General features: G+C 58.3%; 1 protein-coding gene across 7 annotated transcripts; it reads right to left on the bottom strand.

Moving 5' to 3' along the window:
• Window positions 1–2,790: 2,790 nt before the first annotated feature.
• On the bottom strand, window positions 2,791–13,887 carry ZFP41 (ZFP41 zinc finger protein). Of its 7 annotated transcripts, none has more exons than XM_032415946.1 (6): window positions 12,988–13,887; window positions 9,460–11,065; window positions 9,090–9,228; window positions 7,910–8,021; window positions 4,590–4,713; window positions 2,791–4,426 (listed from the first exon to the last, which is right to left on the bottom strand). In XM_032415946.1, exon 2 carries the CDS (start codon window positions 10,873–10,875, stop codon window positions 10,285–10,287), a length of 591 nt encoding a protein of 196 aa, XP_032271837.1. In that variant the 5' UTR covers window positions 10,876–11,065; window positions 12,988–13,887; the 3' UTR covers window positions 2,791–4,426; window positions 4,590–4,713; window positions 7,910–8,021; window positions 9,090–9,228; window positions 9,460–10,284. The 7 variants fall into 7 exon arrangements, with proteins under 7 accessions (XP_032271837.1, XP_032271843.1, XP_032271839.1 ...); XM_032415952.1 differs by lacking the exon at window positions 9,090–9,228 and having other exon boundaries at window positions 2,791–3,439; window positions 3,992–4,426; XM_032415948.1 differs by lacking the exon at window positions 9,090–9,228 and having other exon boundaries at window positions 12,988–13,186; window positions 13,673–13,887.
• Between the last annotated feature and the right edge of the window lie 3,959 nt (window positions 13,888–17,846).

The following is a 17,846-nucleotide window of genomic DNA, read 5'->3' as shown; positions in this document are numbered from 1 at the left end:
CCCGCGCCCCGCCCCGGCCCGCCTGCGCGCACTTCCGGGACGCTCTGGGCGCCGGAGGACCGCCGCCTCCTTGGCGTGGCGTGGCGGCGCGGCGCGGCGCGGGGCGGGGCGGCCGCCAGCTTTGCTCCGCCCGGGGCGGTGCAGGGCCCCCGCAGTCCGCCCCCGAGTTCTCGGCCGCTGGCTGTAGATGCAATCGAAAAGTTGCACCCAAAGCGTCGTCAGTACCGCCTTTCTTCCCTCGCGGTGTTTCTGCTGGGCGGCCATCAGTCGCTGGCGAGCTAGCTGAGAACAAATTCTCTTCTTTTTTGGGGTGTCTCAAACGCCCCTCTAAACTGCCCTACCACCAAAATTGTTCCCAAACTCTAAGGCCTGAGGAATGGCTGTTACAAAATTTCCCAAACCTTACCATGGAATTCCTCCTGATGTGCATCCGAAGTCTCTTTTTTAGTCCTGTTCTTACAACCCCAGAAAGAGAGAAGTAAGCGTCACTCCTTGTTAGGAAAAGCAGACAGCCGGAATAGGCTCCTGTGAACTAATCCAGCAGGATGGACGTCCAGGGGCTGGTTTGCCCACGCTCGCCCTGAGCCCAGCCAGGTGGACAGCACGAGGACAGTAAGGCAGGACCCACGCCCAGCCAGGGAGCCCCGGGCTGCAGGGATGCCCAGGGCGGAGGGAGGGGAGCCCAAGCCCAAGAATCCCAACATTTGGTTCCAGGGCGGGTGCCAGGCAGGAGAGAAGCTGCATGATCAGGGACAAGTGAAGGACTCCGTGACGGTGTGGTGAGACAGGATGAGAGCTGGGAAACGGGCAGAAGCCAGCCTGGAGCCGCCCATTCCTGCCGAGGATTAGTGCGGCCATCTGCTGCAGCGGCCTCACTCACCCCACGCTGCAGGCTTCTAGCCCTGCAGGTTCTGTAGGAATCCCCCGCTGCTCCCCTCTGCCTGACTAATGCCAGGCCCAGGGCCAGTACTGGGAACAGGATAGCTCCCTGACTCAGTGGAGCTCCCATTCTAGTGTGTGGGAGAGAGCAGAGACCAAACTAGCAACACACCCCCACCACAGCCCGGGTAAGAGCTTGGAGGGAGCACACACGGGCTTCGTGGTCCGAGGGCTCGCTAAGGCAGTGACTTCAGAGGAGAGGGAGGAAGAGAGTAGGGCAAGCTAGTCGCACAAAAGCTAGAGGGAAGAGTCTTCAAAGCAGAAGGAAGAGCATGTGCCAAGGTCCTGAGGCATGAGCATTGCCAAGGGTTTGGAAGAGACCAGGCAAGCTGAGAGTGTGGTGAGCCAAGGGAGAATGCAACAAGATGGGCGAGCAGTCTTGAAGGCATGATTAGGAGCCTGGATTTTAAGTGCACCAAGAGCCACTGAAGGTCCTGAGTAGGGGAGTGAGATCTGATGTGCTTTTTTTTTTTTTTTTAAGATTTTTATTTATTTATTTGATAGAGAGAGAGAGCACAGGCAGGGAGGAGGATCAGAGGGGGAGGGAGAAGCAGACTCCCCACTGAGCAGGGAGCCCGACATGGGCTCAATCCCAGGATCCTGAGATCATGACCTGAGCCGAAGGCAGACACTTAACCGACTGAAGCACCCAGGCACCCCCGGATGTGCATTTTAAGATGAGTTTGGGACCACAGGGAGGCAGGAGGAGACAGGTGGTTTAGATAGAGAGTGGGCTGGGTAGGCCCGTGTTGGGGACCAAACAGCGGGAACACCCGCTGTTCACTGGAATGTGGGGCACGATGACTCGCGGTTCAAGCTGGTTTGGTGACTGGTGGCCCGCTTTCTGAGATGGGGCAATGGCCACAAGCCAAGTTCTGTTTTGGACATGTGGCCCACGATGCACAGAGGTGGCTGGGGGCTTGCCTCTCCCAGTTCCCCTTCTCAGTCTGTCCCTCACCCGCTCCTTGCTGGCCTGTGTGTGGCCCCCTGGTTTAGCTTCAGTGGCGTCGGGCACCCTCCTGTTTCCTTTGAGGGTGGGGCTGTGGAGACTCCTAGCCAATCACGTGTCCCGCCTGCCTCTGTCCCACTTTCAGGGGACCTGGCGCAGCCCCGCGGTGCCGCCAGGCTCCTCAGCCTCCAGAGGCCTCCTGTCAAGTGTCTGGGTTTCCGCAGAGCTGCCTGGCCTCCCCCTCGCCGACAGCTCTACTCTTCTCTGTCCTGCCCATGCGTCTCCCCCGCCCATCACCTGACTCTGGGGCTAACCTGGAGCTCCACCCTTGGCCGGGTCCTTTGCCACCAGGCATCCTGTGCTCTGCAGGGCCCTGAGCAGCTTCCCCGCTCCCACCAACCAGATGTCAGTAGCGCCTCCCCTCGGTTGTGACAAGCAAAAATGTCTCCAGGTATTACCACGTCCCCTTTTGGGGGGCAGGAGTGCCCTCGGGAGAACAGCTCTTCTGTGGAAGGCAAAGTAAGCAAGGGTATGGGAGGGTGGGCCGACCCGGGCTCTTCAGAACGCAGGGCAGCAGGCGAGGGGCCTCCCAGATCCCCTCCAGGGTTATGACTACAGGCATCAGCAACCAAGGAACCCCCAGTTTTCCAGAATCTGGGGCCAGGAAGGCCGTGTCTCTGGAGGGACATACTATTTTGTCCCATGAGGGCTCACTCTCATCCTGAGTCAGCAGATTCCTTCTGGTTTATATCGTTCTCTTACAAGTTTGGTTAATGTGAGGCAGCCCCCAAGAGACGCATCTGGAGGCAGTGACCAGTTGGCTCCCTGGCTCTGCAGGCCCTGGGGCGTCCCGACTGCACCCCCAAACTGCAGGGAGATGAGCGGGACCCAGTGAATGGGTCAGAACAGATGTTTATTACAGGAGAAAACATATCATCCACAAGCAGCAGGACGAAGACGCGTTCGGGGTAAATGCTAGGGAGGCGGCAGGAAAGCACCCGGAACCGGTGCCACATCCGCTGGGAGGGAGACAGCACCACGTGGAAAGTGCACCACAGAACTAGGATAAGACAAGACGGAATGTGTCCCCCAGACGCAGAACACACTCGCTGAGGACTGAAGGAACTGAAGAGATCATAGAGCCGACGTCCATCAGACGGACTGTTTGGAAAGTCCCATTTCCTGCACCATGACCAGCAGCTGTGCAGGAGCTCTGACAGCCCAGGGGCGCGCACTGCACCGGGGGTGAGGACAGCCCCAGCAGCCAAGTGCTCGAGTCATCAGGACACACGCACGTGTTAAAACCGGAATGCCACAGGGACCTGGGAAGCCTCTGTCTACAGAGACCGCAGACAACCACGGGCAGCAGCGGCCACTGGCCCCCATGGCCCCGTCTGGGTCCTGGCAGGACTCTGGTCAAGGGGAGGACGCTGTGGTTCGTGGAACAGGCGGCTGGAGTTTGTGAGGAGGACACCAGGAGACCACCAACTCTACGCTCAGTGCACAGAGGTCCCTGGAGGCACGGGCTGCCGCTCAGAGCAGAGCTATGTCCTTGGGTAGAAGACACGCAGTTTGCCCCATCATCTTCGCAGCCACTCCCACCCTGAACTGGCCCTCAGCCCATTCCCTTTCTGGTCCCTTGGGCCTTGGGGACACGGCTTCCTTGGGCCTTGGGGACACCCCCTTTACCCCTCCGTCCTGGCTGAGAACCCTGCCCTCGCTGGTCCTACTCCAGAGCAAATGTCCCAGTGTCCCCCGTGGCACAGGCTTCTGCCACGAGCACCAGGACTGGGGAGCCCCGGGCTTTGCTCCCTGGAGCCGAGGCTGCAGGGCTGCCTCCAGACCTGCATACTCTGCAGCATGTCTTGGGGCCTCGCTCACTTGCAGGGGAAAGGAATATCACAACTTGGTGTCCAGATTGGGGATGGACACAAGAGGTCACTGGAAATCAAGCCCAGGTAACACCCTGGTGCCTACAGCCTCCCCAGGAATGCAGCGGACCCAGTCACAGGTGAGCCCCCCAACCTGTGGGGAGAGGAGGAAGCCGAGCCCCACCTGCTGTGTGGCCCTCACTGCCCACTCTCCCACAGTGCTGGCTCCCACCTTCCCTCAGATCGAGGCTGGCAGGAGCCCCGTAGGGACAGATGCTGCTGGATGATCAACGTCACGTCCCTGGGACATCTGCAGGTGTCCTCCGTGGCCCCCGCCATCCCAGCGCCCTCCACGCTGGGCCAGGTGCCGAGGTGCTGCTCTGAGTGCTCTCCAGCAAGAGAACCATGCTCAGCGGGGCGTCCTAAAGGTTTCCCATGTGGAAAAGGCATTTCTCTGGGACATCCCCAGGACGCTGGGAAAGTTGTGGATGTTGCCTGTGGGGTTTCAGCCTGCAGCGCTTTCCTAGAAGGCTGGGTGGTGTCAGCATTGCCCTCCTGGGTGGGCGGGGCGAGAGGCGTGAATTCTGTGGCCTTTGGAGAGGTTGGGGAAGGCCCCACCAGGAGTTCGAGTTCGGGAGTTTGGGGAGTTTGCTGCCTTCACGGGGCCCTGGGAAGAGACAAGGAGAAGGGAGGCGCTGCTCACCTGCGGCATCACTCAGCCCACCTGCGGCAGCCCCCCTGCCCCCCCCAGCTCGGATTTCCTGTCTGGGCCCCGTGCCCCCACCCGTCCCTCAGATGGTTCCTCTCTGCTCACCCAGGGGCCTCCTCACCTCCTCCTCGGGGCTCAGGACTGGGGCACTTTGGTTAGTTGGGAGGTTCACTTCTAGGCACATTTCATCAGGAACTTCTTGACTGGGGTGATCTGCTCTCACGCCAGAAAAGGACAAGAACTACCTTTTGAACAAAGAAATGCAATTATTACCCGGCTGGCTGCTGGGAAGCTACAAGTACACACGTGAGGACATGTGTGTCTCCCCCCGCCCCCCCAGTACACACGTGAGGACACGTGTGTCCCCCCCCGCCCCCCCCACCGTGGAAGCCGACTGGCCAGCGCTGGCAGCAGGGGTTCGAGCCATGCACCCGAGACCTGGACGGCAACAGAACCAGGGGGAAAGTGCTCATGTCCCCCAAAAGTTCAGAAAGTTAGAAAATGTAACATTTCAAATGCATGTAAATCTTGGGTGAATATGATGTGATGCATGAGCAGCTCAAAGCCCCGCTCACGGTCCATGCGGTTTAGGACCCAGACACCCGCCTGCCTGCCCTCCGCCCGAGGGGGGCCGGGCTCCTCTCTCCCTCCGCCCCACTTCACTGTTGATGCACATTTGGGTTATTTCCAATTTTTCTGACATTCCACATGCACTATATTACTGCGCATGTAAAAAAGCTCACTACAGTATTTTAATGAGTGAAATTTCTGGGCTAGCATGGTATGGCACATCTTTAACTTGCTAGGAAATGCAATTTTTGTTTTTTTGTTTGTTTTTTTTTTTAAAGATTTATTTGACAGAGAGAGACACAGCAAGAGAGGGAACACAAGCAGGGGGAGTGGGAGAGGGAGAAGCAGGCTTCCCGCGGAGCAGGGAGCCAGATGCGGGGCTCGATCCCAGGACCCTGGGATCATGACCTGAGCCGAAGGCAGATGCTTTAACGACTGAGCCACCCAGGCGCCCCTGGAAATGCTATTTTTGTTGCTAAAGTGAATTGATAGCTTTTTAAAACTGCATTTTGTTAACAGCACAGCAAATTCAATGGACTTTTTTCACTGTGGGGAAATATACATGGTGTTTATTATTTTAACTGTTTGTGTACAATTAGCAGCATTAAATACTCACCACGCTATGTACCCGTCCCCACGCCCTACCCCCAGAGCCTTCTTACCATTCCCAGCAGCAACCCTGCCCTCGTTAAACTCCCCTGCCCCCGCCCCTCCCGAGAACGGGTCACACAGCAGTGCCCTGGCCGGCTTCTGGTGCTCAGCCCCGGGCTTCAGAGGCTCAGGCTCGTGCGGGTCGCAGCCTGGGTCTTCACTCCCTCAGGGCTGGCGGCGGTGCCCCAGTCTGGCAGCGCCACGTGTCCTGTGTCTGTTCGTCTGGTGAGGGACACTCGAGCTGCATCCACGACGGCCACCGCGAGTGCCCGCTACAAACCTTCCCTGATGAGCCCGCTTCCCCTTCTGCACCTGGGCCTCCGGGGATCCTGACCCTGACCCTCTCGCGACACCTTGCTCAGCCCTTACGTTTCAGTGCGTGCTGACAGTGGTCAGATTCTGCATAGACGGTGGGACCACCTGCTGAGAAACACGCTCAGGGTTTTCCACTGTAATCCTGTGTGTGTCTTCCTCCTGGTCTGGCTCCGGGCGCAGGGGGAGCTGTGAGGCCGGCCCTCTTGTGCTCTGCGGGCGGAGGGGACACCAGCTACACGGGACCCTAGGCCGCAGTGCTGCTCCGGGTGCTGGGAGATGTTCTGTAGGGGTTTAGACAGTTCTGTTATATTCCTGATTTATGAAGGTCTGTTATCAGGAGTGGATGGTGCAATCTGGCACACAGCTAACTATTCAGATGATAATATGCCCCTCCCCCAATCTGTTGATGTGAGAAATCACATCAGTTTTGAGCCAAACTGGCCTTCCTGACAGAGGCCTCATCTGGCCGCGGTCCGCGCTCCGCTCCTGCCCTGCGGGACGGGGTTTGCCCGCCCCGTGCTCGGAGCCTCTGCAGCCGAGAACACGGACATCCTGGCTGTCCCAGCTCATAAAATAAGGTGAAGTGTTTCCTCTTTTCAATCTCTGAGTCCGTAGAGGACCAGAATGGGTTCTTCAACTCACTTGTGCGCCATCTGGACTTGCATTCTTTGGGGAAGACTCTAGACTCCGGACACACTCTGTGCGGCGGGCACGGGGTCTCGGGCCGGCTTCCGTACCTCATCTGTGCTCGCGTTCCCTGGCTCCGAGTTTTGTCTCTTCTGATCTCTGACGTACCTGCTGTCACATCCCCTTTGCATTCGTGATGGTTCAGTGGCTCCTGCTCTTTTCCTGGACGCTGCTGCTGGGCGATGTGAGCCGGAACAGTCCTTGTGAACAACCAACGACCACCGCTTTCCTGCCTGAGACAGCCTCCGTTCCCACTGGCTGTGCTCCTCTCTGCTCTTTGTTATTTCCTCTCTGCCACTTTGCGTTTGTTACGCTATTGTTTTTATAACTTTCGAAGCCGGAGGCTCAGCTTCTGATTTCTAGCTCGTCCGCTGACGGGACCAAAGCTCTTAGGGCTACACGTCCCCGTGTGGCTTCAGTGGCCCAGAGAAGCTCTGACGAGTCCTATTTTCAGTGTCAGTGAGGTCTGAGTGTTTTATAGCTCTCATCATGTTTTTTTTTTTAATTTGAGTCAGGTTATTGAGAAGGTTTTTTTTTCCTAGGACAGGAGTTTTATTTGAAGAACAACAGAAACCCCTCAAAGCTGCCTGAGCGATGGGAGGCAGAAAAGGCCACTCACTGATTTGAGTTTGATTTTGTGATTCTTCTCATGACGGTAAACTGTATTCAAAAAAGAATTTCCAAGTCTTACTTTTTAAAAAAGTATTTTTCTGTGGCTCTTTTCTGGGCTGATGCAGCCTTCCTGGGAGAGGCGCTGAGGGCTGTCGGCGTGCACGGCCACCTCCCATGCCTACAAGCAAATGTCTGCCTTGCTAAGAACACAAACACACGGCAAGAAGCTCCACACCCGACGTGGGGCTCGAACTCACGGCCCGGAGATCAAGAGTTCCAAGCTCCACCCACCGAGTCGGCCAGGTGCCCCCAGAGCTGACATTCTTAAAACACTTGGGGGGAGCCAGCCCTGCACCTAGGACTTCACGTGCTGACTCACTGCGTCAGGTTAAGCATCCCCATGTCACGCCTGAGGAAACTGAGGCAGCACGAGGAGGTTAAGGGACATGCCCCAAGTCCCACATCGCCAAGGCACCGGCTCAAGTCGCTAAGCCCTGGCCCGACAGCCTGTGTTCTTCACCACCCATTTCCTCTCTAGAAACCAAAGCCATGGGGTCAGAGTGCGTTTCCCTCTCTTCAAACAAACTGGCAATGATGAAGACCCACCTGCCTGCCGCCGGAGCGGCCAGGGCAAGCCTGCCGTCCATGTGCCGCTGGGGCGCCCAGCCCGCACAGCCCCGAGGATCTCCACCTGGCATTCCGTGTCTGGGGACCCATCCTGTCGGCCCGAAATGCAGAAAAGGTATTTATCTCAGCATTATTTATAACGCCCGAAACCAGAAACAGCCCACACGCCCGTTAGGACACGGTGAGCCTCTGCTCACCGCACCTGTAGGCGGCGGTGGAGACCATGCCTGCCGCCGTGGGCACGGGGAAACGGGCCGTAACACGCGATACAGATCACACAGCGGACACTGCACGGGAACACACGCGTCCTGGTGTGTCAGAAGGCCGCAGTAAAGACAAACGAAACCACGCCGAAGAGGACGCAGACACCCCCGGACGTGTGTGCCGTGTCCACAGCCCGCGCTCCGGCACCCAAGGTGGGCACCAGGGCTCGCTGCTCGGAGCCCCTCCGCGGCCCTCCCAGGGTGTCCTTCGGCTTCCTGTGCCGGCTTCCCCCCCCGCAGCCAGTCCTGGAGGACTCGAGTGCACATGGGTCGGGCTGACTCTCACGCGCCCTCCACCTACAACAGGCCCAACACGGCCGCCGCTGGTCTCTGTAAATACAGCTCTGCTGGCACCCGGCCACGCTCATTCACTGTGTTCACTGCTGTCGCATGTCACAGCGGAGCTGAGCAGGGACAGGCCTTAGGGCCACAGGGCCAAGAACAGCTACTATCTGGCCCTTTACAGAAAATGTCTGCCAACCTGGCTCCGGGTTCAATTTGCTTCATCACTCAGTGCGGACACATGTCTTGTTACTCTGTTTCTCTGCTGAACATTTGACGGTAAAGTGCAGACATCATGACCCTGTGTCCCTGAAAACCTTAGGGAGCATCTTTCACAAGGACGAGGTCTGGGATGGCCGGGGGCCGCAAGCCAAGCAGGAACTTGGAACTGATGCGGGCTGCCACCCAGTGGTCAGTGTGGACACGAGGTTTGCCGAATGTCCCAGTAACGTCCTTTACCATCCACTGTGCGTCCCCCTGGATCTCCTGCCACACCTAGGGTGAGCAGCGTCAGGTGGGAGGGCCCGCTGCGCTGGGGAGGGGGGCGGGGTGTCCAGCTCAGGTGTCATAACATCACAGCTTTTAGAAAGAACAGGAAGCGAACACTTGCCAACCTGGAGAAGCATTTCCACTGGTAGCATCTGCCCTCTGGCGTCTGTGACCCCCGATGGAGAAACGGGTCTCCCCCCGATTCAGGACCTTCTTGCAGGACGGAATCCCCAAAGAGTAAGGCTATCTTGGGGGTCCAAACAGCTGAAAGTGTAGGCATCAACATTTTCCTAGTACAAAGCCCCATTACCTCCTGGTTGACGGTCGCCGGCCCCCCCTCACACTGTGGGAAGTTCTGGGACACACCACACCACTCTGAGAGCCCGGGGCCCCATCCAGACCACTCCCGGGGGAACCAGGGCTGGGCATAGCATGTGGCCTTGCCCGGGGGATAAGATGGATTTTGGGGGCCAGGCATGAGGAAGTGAAACTAACCTGGAGAGCCGATCCCCGGGGGGCAGGGCACACTGCCTCATGTCTGAAGACCCCCGTGGCAGATGCAGGCTGGCTCGAAGCTGTGCTCACATCCTTGGGGCCTCCACCACGTGTCCAGGGCGGGAATCTCCCACGGTGGAAGTATGTAGGTCCCGAGCGATCCACCTGGGTGAGTCAGGCCGCTCACCTGGGATGGGGGCTAGGCCAGGGGGATGCACAAAGGGTGCAGTTCCTGGGGATGGGGTGAGGGATGGTGGTGGCACCGCAGCCCGAGGAGGGAAGCCGGAGCACAAACCACTGTCACCATGGCCAGCCGAGTGGGGACAGCAGGTGTCTGGTGCAGCGCTGTGGGCACGACCGCAGAGTACTGCTACCTAGCTCAGGGCCGTGGGCCTCCTGCCAGGCTGCGCAGGGATGACCCGGCAGGTCGAGTCTGCAGACTCAAGTCTTCAAAGGAGCAGGTGAAAGGGCTGAAACCACAGTGGACACCAGAGGCAGAGGCCGCAGAGGGAGGTGCTGGGCCGCTCACAAGCAGCCGCTGACTCGCGAGCCCCACGGACAGCTGTTGATATCCCCAGAGTCTCCCATGCCGCGAGCCCCTCCCACGTTATCATGGTGTCTTGATCCAGAGATGCTCTGGACCAGAAAGGTCTTTACCATGCTCAAGCACTTGCTTACCCCACTGGGTTGATTTTCCTGATGATGAGGGGGATGCCCGGGCACAGGTGCGCTGAGCTCACGGACCCCCAGCATTGATCAGATGCTGAAGGAGGGACAGCTCCCATCAGCACAAACACCGCGTCTTGGCAGATAGCTTCCCCGCGCTCAGTGCTTCTTCCGTGGGTGGCGCTTCCGATGGCGAATGAGACATGAGCTGTAGGCAAAGGTTTTCCCACATTCCTTGCACTCATACGGCTTCTCTCCAGTGTGCGTCTTCTGATGTTTTAGGAGATTGGAGCCGCAGTTAAAGGCCTTCCCGCACTCGCTGCATTTAAAGGGCTTCTCTCCAGTGTGGATTCTCTGGTGTTTGGTGACATCGGAGCTGTGCCTGAACATCTTCCCACACTCCTCACACTTGAAGGGTTTCTCTCCCGTGTGAACCCTCTGGTGGCGAAGGTGGTCTGTCTTGTGCTTGAAGACGCGTCCACATTCGTTGCACTCATAGGGCTTCTTTCTCTGAAAAGGGATGAACACGGGAACCCCCTCAAAGTCATCTTTAAACGAAGCATCAAAGGCATCAAATACGTGTTCTTCTTCAGGACTCAGGCTGGCTTCCTTGTTGTACTTTTTCGCCAAAGTGGACCTCTTGTTTGCCTTTTTCTCCCCAGACGCTTTCTCTCCTTTGGGAGTGTCCTTTAGCAAATCTCCTTCTTCCTTTGGGGTCTGTGCCTTCTTTTTGCCCGTGGGCTTTTCCATCTTTCTTTGTTCCCAGGAGAGAGGAAGGGCCACTGGAATCCAGGAAGGGCTAAGGAGAAAGGCCAGGGGCCAGACTCTCCTATTCTTCCGAAAGCTCTCCCTTTAGTCACAGCTCTTCATTTTTCTGAGCTTGTAACGAGACCTCCGGAGCAGGAAGTCTGCACCAGAGAGGACACCACCAATCCTCGTGCTGCCGGAGAAGCCAGACCATGAAGGTTAGATCACACAGGTATGCGGGAGGAACAGAGCTGTGGTGCAGCGGCTAAGGGACGGATGGGGGGGGCGGGAACGTGGCCCCTTCCCTGCTCGTGTGCTCCCCTTGGACACCTCATGAGCCTCTCAATGAGGCTCAACAAACAGCCTGTTCTGTTTGGACATGACCAAACAGAACACTCGCTCTAACCCTCTCCCCGGGGATGGGGTCTCCAGGCCTATGTCCAGTGGGGTCTGATACACACCATGGACCAAAAACTCCGTGTGGTCCCCACATTGGGGCTTTCCCCCCACCATTTTCTCCCTCCTTCTCCACTTCCTGTATTTGGGACCAGAGGATGTGCTTTTGGAGCAGCAGGACCCACATGTGCCCCTTTGGGAGTTATGCTCCTGTCACCTAGAGCCTGGATCTGAGATGGATCAAACTTGGGGCGCCCCAGCCCTCCTCCCATGGTCCACCTCCCTATGGCAGCCAGCAAACCCCTATCAGTACCTGCCCCGACCCCCAGTGGCTCCCCTCATACTTATGAGCCCTATACATGCCTGACCTGGCCCACTCCTCACTCCCCTCCAGCTTCCTTTAGGCTCCTCCAACATACCCAGTCCTTCCTGCCTCAGTGCCTGGCTGATTCCAGGAATTGGCCAAGAGCAGGTGTTCATGGGGCTGGCCGCTCACTTCAGAGCTCCAAACGGGCCCTTCTCAGGGAGGCCTCCCTGTTCCCTAACCGGGCTCTAGTCTTCCCTGGGGCCCTTAACCAGAGCCAAGTCCTCCATCAACTAGATCTTGTGTACACCCTCTGAAACACCTGATGTTCCCTGTCCCTAACTCCACCGAACAGCACCCAATTCAGCCACAAATTCAGACAGGACCCAACCGTCCCCGGTGTCTGTAGGAGCATCACCCACACAGCTCCTAGTTCTTTGTTGAGATCCCTCTTCTATTTCGTTTCTGTATGATTCCTGAGCTTCCTTGCGCTCGTCTTCTCTCACTGCTAATGGAATTCCAGCATCAAGCCTGGAGCAACTTCAGACTCTGCTAGTGAGGGACATCTCCACGACACTGAGAAGTCTCCTTTTTTTAAAGAGAAAACTCCCAAGGCAGGTCCTGTTCTGATCCTCCAACATTCCCTGCAAACAGCGTTCTTAGCAAAGGTATCTCGTGGCCTGTGACGGCTACCCTGATCTACCAGGAGGCCCATAACACTGACAGGCTGTCCCACCCCAAAATGTGATGCCCTAGGTGGTAATATTCCCAGTGATGTATTTTTCTTTGAATTTTCTTTTCCATCCCATTTATTTACCATCAACATTTTAATCTGTGTGTCTTTGACTTTTGTACATGACAACACTGTAGCTTTCTTTTTTTTTAAGTAAGCTCTATGCCCAACTTGGGGCTTGAACTCAAGACCCCAAGATCAAGAGTCGCAGGCTCTACGGACTAAGCCAGCCAGGCACCCCCAAGTGGTTTTAAGGTATAAATACTTTGAACTCTCTTAAAGTCAAAAGGGTACACTTCGGCTTTCCTCTTGTCCCCCATGCAGAGGCAATAATAAAATGACTGTCGAGATTTCCCATACTGACAAGGAGTTTGAGTCTGGCTTCTTCTAAATAAAAATGGTTAGGTACACTTGGTCTGGATTCACGCCTATGTCGCCCGGAAGGCTCTACTTGAGGCAGGTTCTGGGAGGAGGCTGCTCTCAGCATCAGGTGGGAGCCTGAACTGAGGGTAAAGGAAGCTCATCTGGGCCGAGGAGCATGCAGAAATGGGGGGGTGGGGGGCTCTGCTGGGGAGGGCAGAGGATCACCGCACCAGGCAAGTACACTGGAGTCAGAGGCTGGTGTCCAGTTTCGGTAGTAAACTGAGGAAAACCAAGAACTTGTATGAAGGCGCCCCCCCACCTTGTACCCCTCCCCCCGACTGGAGGGCGTGCGTGGGGTTCCTCTGCGCTCCAGCTTCCTGCCGGGACCGGCACTGAGGGCAAGGACCACGGCTCTTTCATCCCTGCATCCCTGGCTACGAGCCCAGAGCCAGCACGAACTGGTGCTCAGGAATCATTCCGGATCTTCGTCTCCTCTGCCCAATTCAAGCTGGCAGGTGCTTGACGGCAGAGAGCGCACCAAGTTACAAAACAGTCAAAAACGGAGTGGACCCGAGGTCCCGGTCCCCACTCCACAGGCCCGTAGACGCGAGTGCCTGCCGCAGCACACAGGCGCTCAAGCCACCTGCCCCAAGGGCTGGTGCTGTGCCCGCGGCAACTTCGGAGTAGCTCTTTCCTCTCTGGGCCAGGCCTCCTGAACTCCAAGCTCTGCGTGGCCCCGCAGCCGGGGTCCCTGGAAACCCCACTCGGGCTGGCCCGCCCCCCCGCCTTCAGAAGCCTGGGTCTCAGGGGGAGCCCGCATTACTAGCGGGTTTGGATCCAAAGGCACACATGCACCCCAACAGTCCGCCGGGCCCCCCGCCTGCCAGCAAACACGAGCTGTGTCGAGGTCGAGGAAAGGGGCCCCGACGGGCAGCACGATGCACCCCCGCCAACGACAGGGCCTCGTCGGCCAAGCGTGCAGGGCCCCGGGGCGCCGCCTTCACCTCGATCCGCTCCGAGCTGCTCCTCGCCCTCCTGCCCGCAGCGCCCGGGAGGCGAAGGAGGGGAGGCCGCTGCCCTGGGCTGGGGGGCGGGCCCAAGCGACGCCGGAGGGCACCGGCGACTCCCTGGCTGGAGGTCGGGGGCCCGGAACCGACGGACCCTCCCGCCGCAGCCCCGCCGCAGCCCCGTCTCCCCACGCCAGTGCTCCGCAGCCCCCCAGCCGAGCCGCCGAGCCGCGGCACCCGCCGGGAGGCCCGCCCCTTCCGGCGCCGCTCTAGGAGAAGGGGCCCCGGGCCTCTCAGTGGTACGCCGGCGGCCGGCTCCGCCCGGCTCGGCTTTCGTTTCCATTTCTGCAAGGGCCTCCTCGGGCACCCCCGCCCCCGCCGGAAGGCCCGCCCCTCAGGCCCCGCCCCTCAGCTCTGCGCCCGCTCCCTCGCCCCGCCCGCCCCTCCCCCGCCCCGTCCTCCCCTCCCTCGCGCCTGCGCCCTCATCCCTGCGCCTCTTCCTCGCCCCTGCGCCCCCTCCCTCGCCCTGTCCTCCTTCCTTCATCCCTGTGCGCCCTCCTTCTCCCCATCCCCCCTCCCTCCTGCCTTTGTCCCCCTCCCTCGTCCCTGCGCCCCCCTCCCTTGCCCCTGCCCCCTCCCTCACTCCTCTCCAGCCCCCGGACTGCTCCTCACACACAGCCCGTGCACTTGGCCTGTGTCCGGTTGCACTGGTGCCCCCTCGCCTGGGACGCTCATCCCTGGCTGGCTGCCTGGCGCAGTCCCACTTCCTGCCCACTGAGAGCTCAGCAACTCGGTGGAGCCCACCTGCCTTCCTATGTGTATTCAGTTCCTGCTCCCCACAAACTTAGCTGCTTAAAACAACACCTGTTTGTTACCTGAGTTCCTGTGGGACAGGCATCCCGGCGTCCAGGCATGGCTCAGCTGTCCTCTGCCTGGTCGTGCCAGGCTGCAGTCAGGTGTCAGCCGGCTGCGTTCTCAGCTGGAGGCTCAAATGTGGAAGAATCCGCTTCCACACTCCCCTGCTTGTTGGCAGGATGCATTTCCTGGGGGCTCTGCTACCTGCTTCTTATTGGCTATTGGCTAGAGGCTGGCCTTGGGTCCTAGTGGCCCCCCCATTCCCTGCCACGAGGCCCCCTCCATGGGCAGTTCCCAACATGGCTGCTTGCTTCTTCAGGGCCAGCAAGAGAGCCTCTCTCCCCGGTCTGCTCAGATGGAGTCTCATAGAAGGCAGCCTAACCATGGGAGTGACCTCCTGTCACCAACATACAACGTGACCTAACTGCAGGACTGACGTCCTGTCACCTCTGCCATATTGTGGTTTTGAAACAAGTCACAGGTGCCGCCTGCATTTGGGGAGGGCAGCAGTCTCTGTAACACCACAGTTGGTCTATTCCCCCACCTCTGGACTCCCCCGCCCTGCCCTGCAATTTTTTTCATAGCACATTCCAGTCTCTGACATACTATGTCATCTCCTTATTAGTATGTTTACCAGGCTCAGGCACGCCTCGGAGGGCGAGGGAAGCGGGGCTCCAGACCGACGCAATGAGGTGAGTCAAATGAACGTTTGGTTTCCCAGTGGTAATCAGAGTTATGCTTACACCATGCTCTAGTCGTTAAGGCTGCAGCAGCATTGTGTCTAAAATATGATGTACATGCCTTTATTACAAAAAAATACTCTCTTGGGGCACCTGGGTGGCTCAGTCGTTAAGCGTCTGCCTTCGGCTCAGGCCATGGTCCCAGGGTCCTGGGATCGAGCCCCGCATCAGGCTCCCTGCTCAGCAGGAAGCCTGCTTCTCCCTCTCCTACTCCCCCTGCTGTGTTCCCTCTCTCGCTGGGTCTCTCTCTGTCAAATAAATAAATAAAATCTTTAAAAAAAAAAATACTCTCTTGCTAAAAACGCTAACAGTCACCTGAGCTTTCAGTGAGTCCGTCTTTCTGCCTGATGTTGGTGGCTACGGACTCATCCGGGTGGTGGCTGCTGAAGCTAGGGGCGCAGGGGGGCGCAGCGCTGGCAAGTTCTTAAGACAACAATGAAGTTTGCCACAGTGACTGACTCTTCTTTTCATGAACAATATCTCTGTAGCATGTGATGCTGTTTGACCACCATAAAATGGTCAATTAGAATCACCTTAGAATCCTTAAAAAAATTCTTTTTCAGGTGCCACCCAAGAGCTGGTGAAGCAATACGTGGGGCTGAGCCTAGTGAGGCATAATTGTAGAGGCTCCCCTGTGATCCTAATGGTCAGTCAGGTTTCCGGGGCAGCAGACGGCAGGCCCCCTCTGGTGCAGTGGCGCTCAGCCCAAGCTGTTCATCTGAAACACCGCAGAGCTTAAGAGACTGCTACCCGGACCCCACCTCGTGGCAGGGGGGGAGTGGACACCTAACATTGGTATAATTTAAAAGTGCCCCTAGATGATTCTTCTGGGCATCTGGGGTCCAGAACCGCTGCTCCAGAGCACAGGCGTGGGGACTCACACAGGGGCTCAGTGAAGCTTCGGACGCGGAGCAAGGAGGAGACCCAAGAGTCAGGCCATCAGGTTTCGTATTCTTCCAAGAAACATTGATTCCTTACCTGTGGGCATGTTCCTCAATTATGGGTCACACCCATTTACCTGGAAGAGCTAACCTCTGGCCCCTTGAGCCTACAGTTTGTGACAAGGTGGGCGGTAAGTAGGCTCCTTCCCCAGGCTCATCTGCTGACAAGCTTAATATATATATATTTAGTTTTAACTAGACTCCACACCCAGCACGGAGCCCAACCCGGGGCCTGAACTCACGACCCGAGCTGAGATCAAGAATCGGACGCCCACCGGCTGCACCACGCAGGTGCCCCACCGCCAGGCTTCTGGGAGGTGAATTATCAGGGGTTGCATGGGTGACAACAGGCCGGGGAAGCCTGACCCCCAGGTCATCCCCCTGCTTCCCTGCAGCGTAAGTTCACTGTCAGGCCGGCCTGGGCCCAGAGGCTGTGCGGCGCCTGCGAGGCTTCACTTGGTGACTGTAGGGTTGTGTGACCGCGTGGACAGAAGGCTTTCCTGCAGCTGTCACCTTCAAGGCTTGCTCATCAATGAATGCTCCCAGGTCAGGGCTTCCGGGACTGGGCCCCCCAGGTGGTGTCCTCTGCAGCCGGAAGAGAACTGAGTCCTGGGACAGGCACCTCCAACTCACTGCTCAGCTCAGGCTCTTTCTGGGAGGAATGAGGACATGGGGGGAGGGGGAGCCGTGTGGAGGCTTTCCTGTGTTTCTCCATTCCCGCCCCCTGCCCCCCATTCTCTGAGACCCTGCAGCCAGGCACCCCCCACCCCAGCAGCCCCACCATAGAGCCCAGCCGCCCCCCTGGTGCATCCTCAGGCAGGACACGCCTCTGTGCCAGGAGCGTCCTCTGAGGCTGAAAGGCCTGAGTGTCAGGCGACACTGAACCACATGGGACCCCTCACCAGCTCTCCGGTGGGAGCCCATGACTCCTCTCCTTCTGGAAGGTTCCAGGTGGGTCCTGGGTCCATCAGCTTCTGCAAACCCAGCAGTCACTAGAGGGCCAGTGTTCAGCAAGCTCCATCCTCAAGAACATCCTGCTTTTGGGTCAGTGCTTCATCCTTGGTTCTCGCAGAGAGAACAAGGACAGGAAGTGCACCATGGCCACCTGCTTCCTGTTTTGGGAGAAAGGAAGTCCTGAGACCACCCCAGGACTGTCTTGGAAGGGGAGAGTGGACAATGGCAGCTGACCCAGGGGGGCCATGGGTGGGCAGGAGACGGGAAAAGCCCCAGCACCGTGGGAAGGATGGAGGCTGCAGGGGCGGGATGCCCAGGGAGTGTTTGTGTGCGCCCTCCCCCCCAGGCCCCTTGTTCCAGCAGGCAGGTCCTGTGGGCCCAGAAGAGGGAACAGAGCATTCTTCCTGAGCTTGCTCCCAGTGCCAGGACTGGGTGGGGGTGCACAGGGCCCTGAGGTGGCCCCAGGGGCTGGTTTCGGGGTGGGGGTGGTGAGACAGCTTGGGTCGGAGTCCCTCAGCCTGTTTGTACTCTCCATGTCAGGGGCTGGCTGTGGGGGAGCAGAAGGGAGCGGGGTTAGTGGGCAGATTCAGTGCTGGGAGGGGGATAGAGCTTGAGCGAGCCTGGACCCCGCCCCCCAGGAACAGCTCCGAGAGTCCGAGGTGGGACCGCCACCATCACCCC

This window comes from Phoca vitulina, unplaced genomic scaffold, assembly GCF_004348235.1.
Source record: "Phoca vitulina isolate PV1807 unplaced genomic scaffold, GSC_HSeal_1.0 scaffold18, whole genome shotgun sequence".
Taxonomy (NCBI): Eukaryota; Metazoa; Chordata; class Mammalia; order Carnivora; family Phocidae; genus Phoca; species Phoca vitulina.
Note: the sequence above shows the minus strand (reverse complement) of the source record. Positions and strands in the feature narration are given on the sequence as shown.

Bases quoted from the DNA above. Each gene is read 5' to 3' on its own strand.
- ZFP41 (XM_032415946.1), bottom strand. From the start codon at position 10,875: ATGGAAAAGCCCACGGGCAAAAAGAAGGCACAGACCCCAAAGGAAGAA.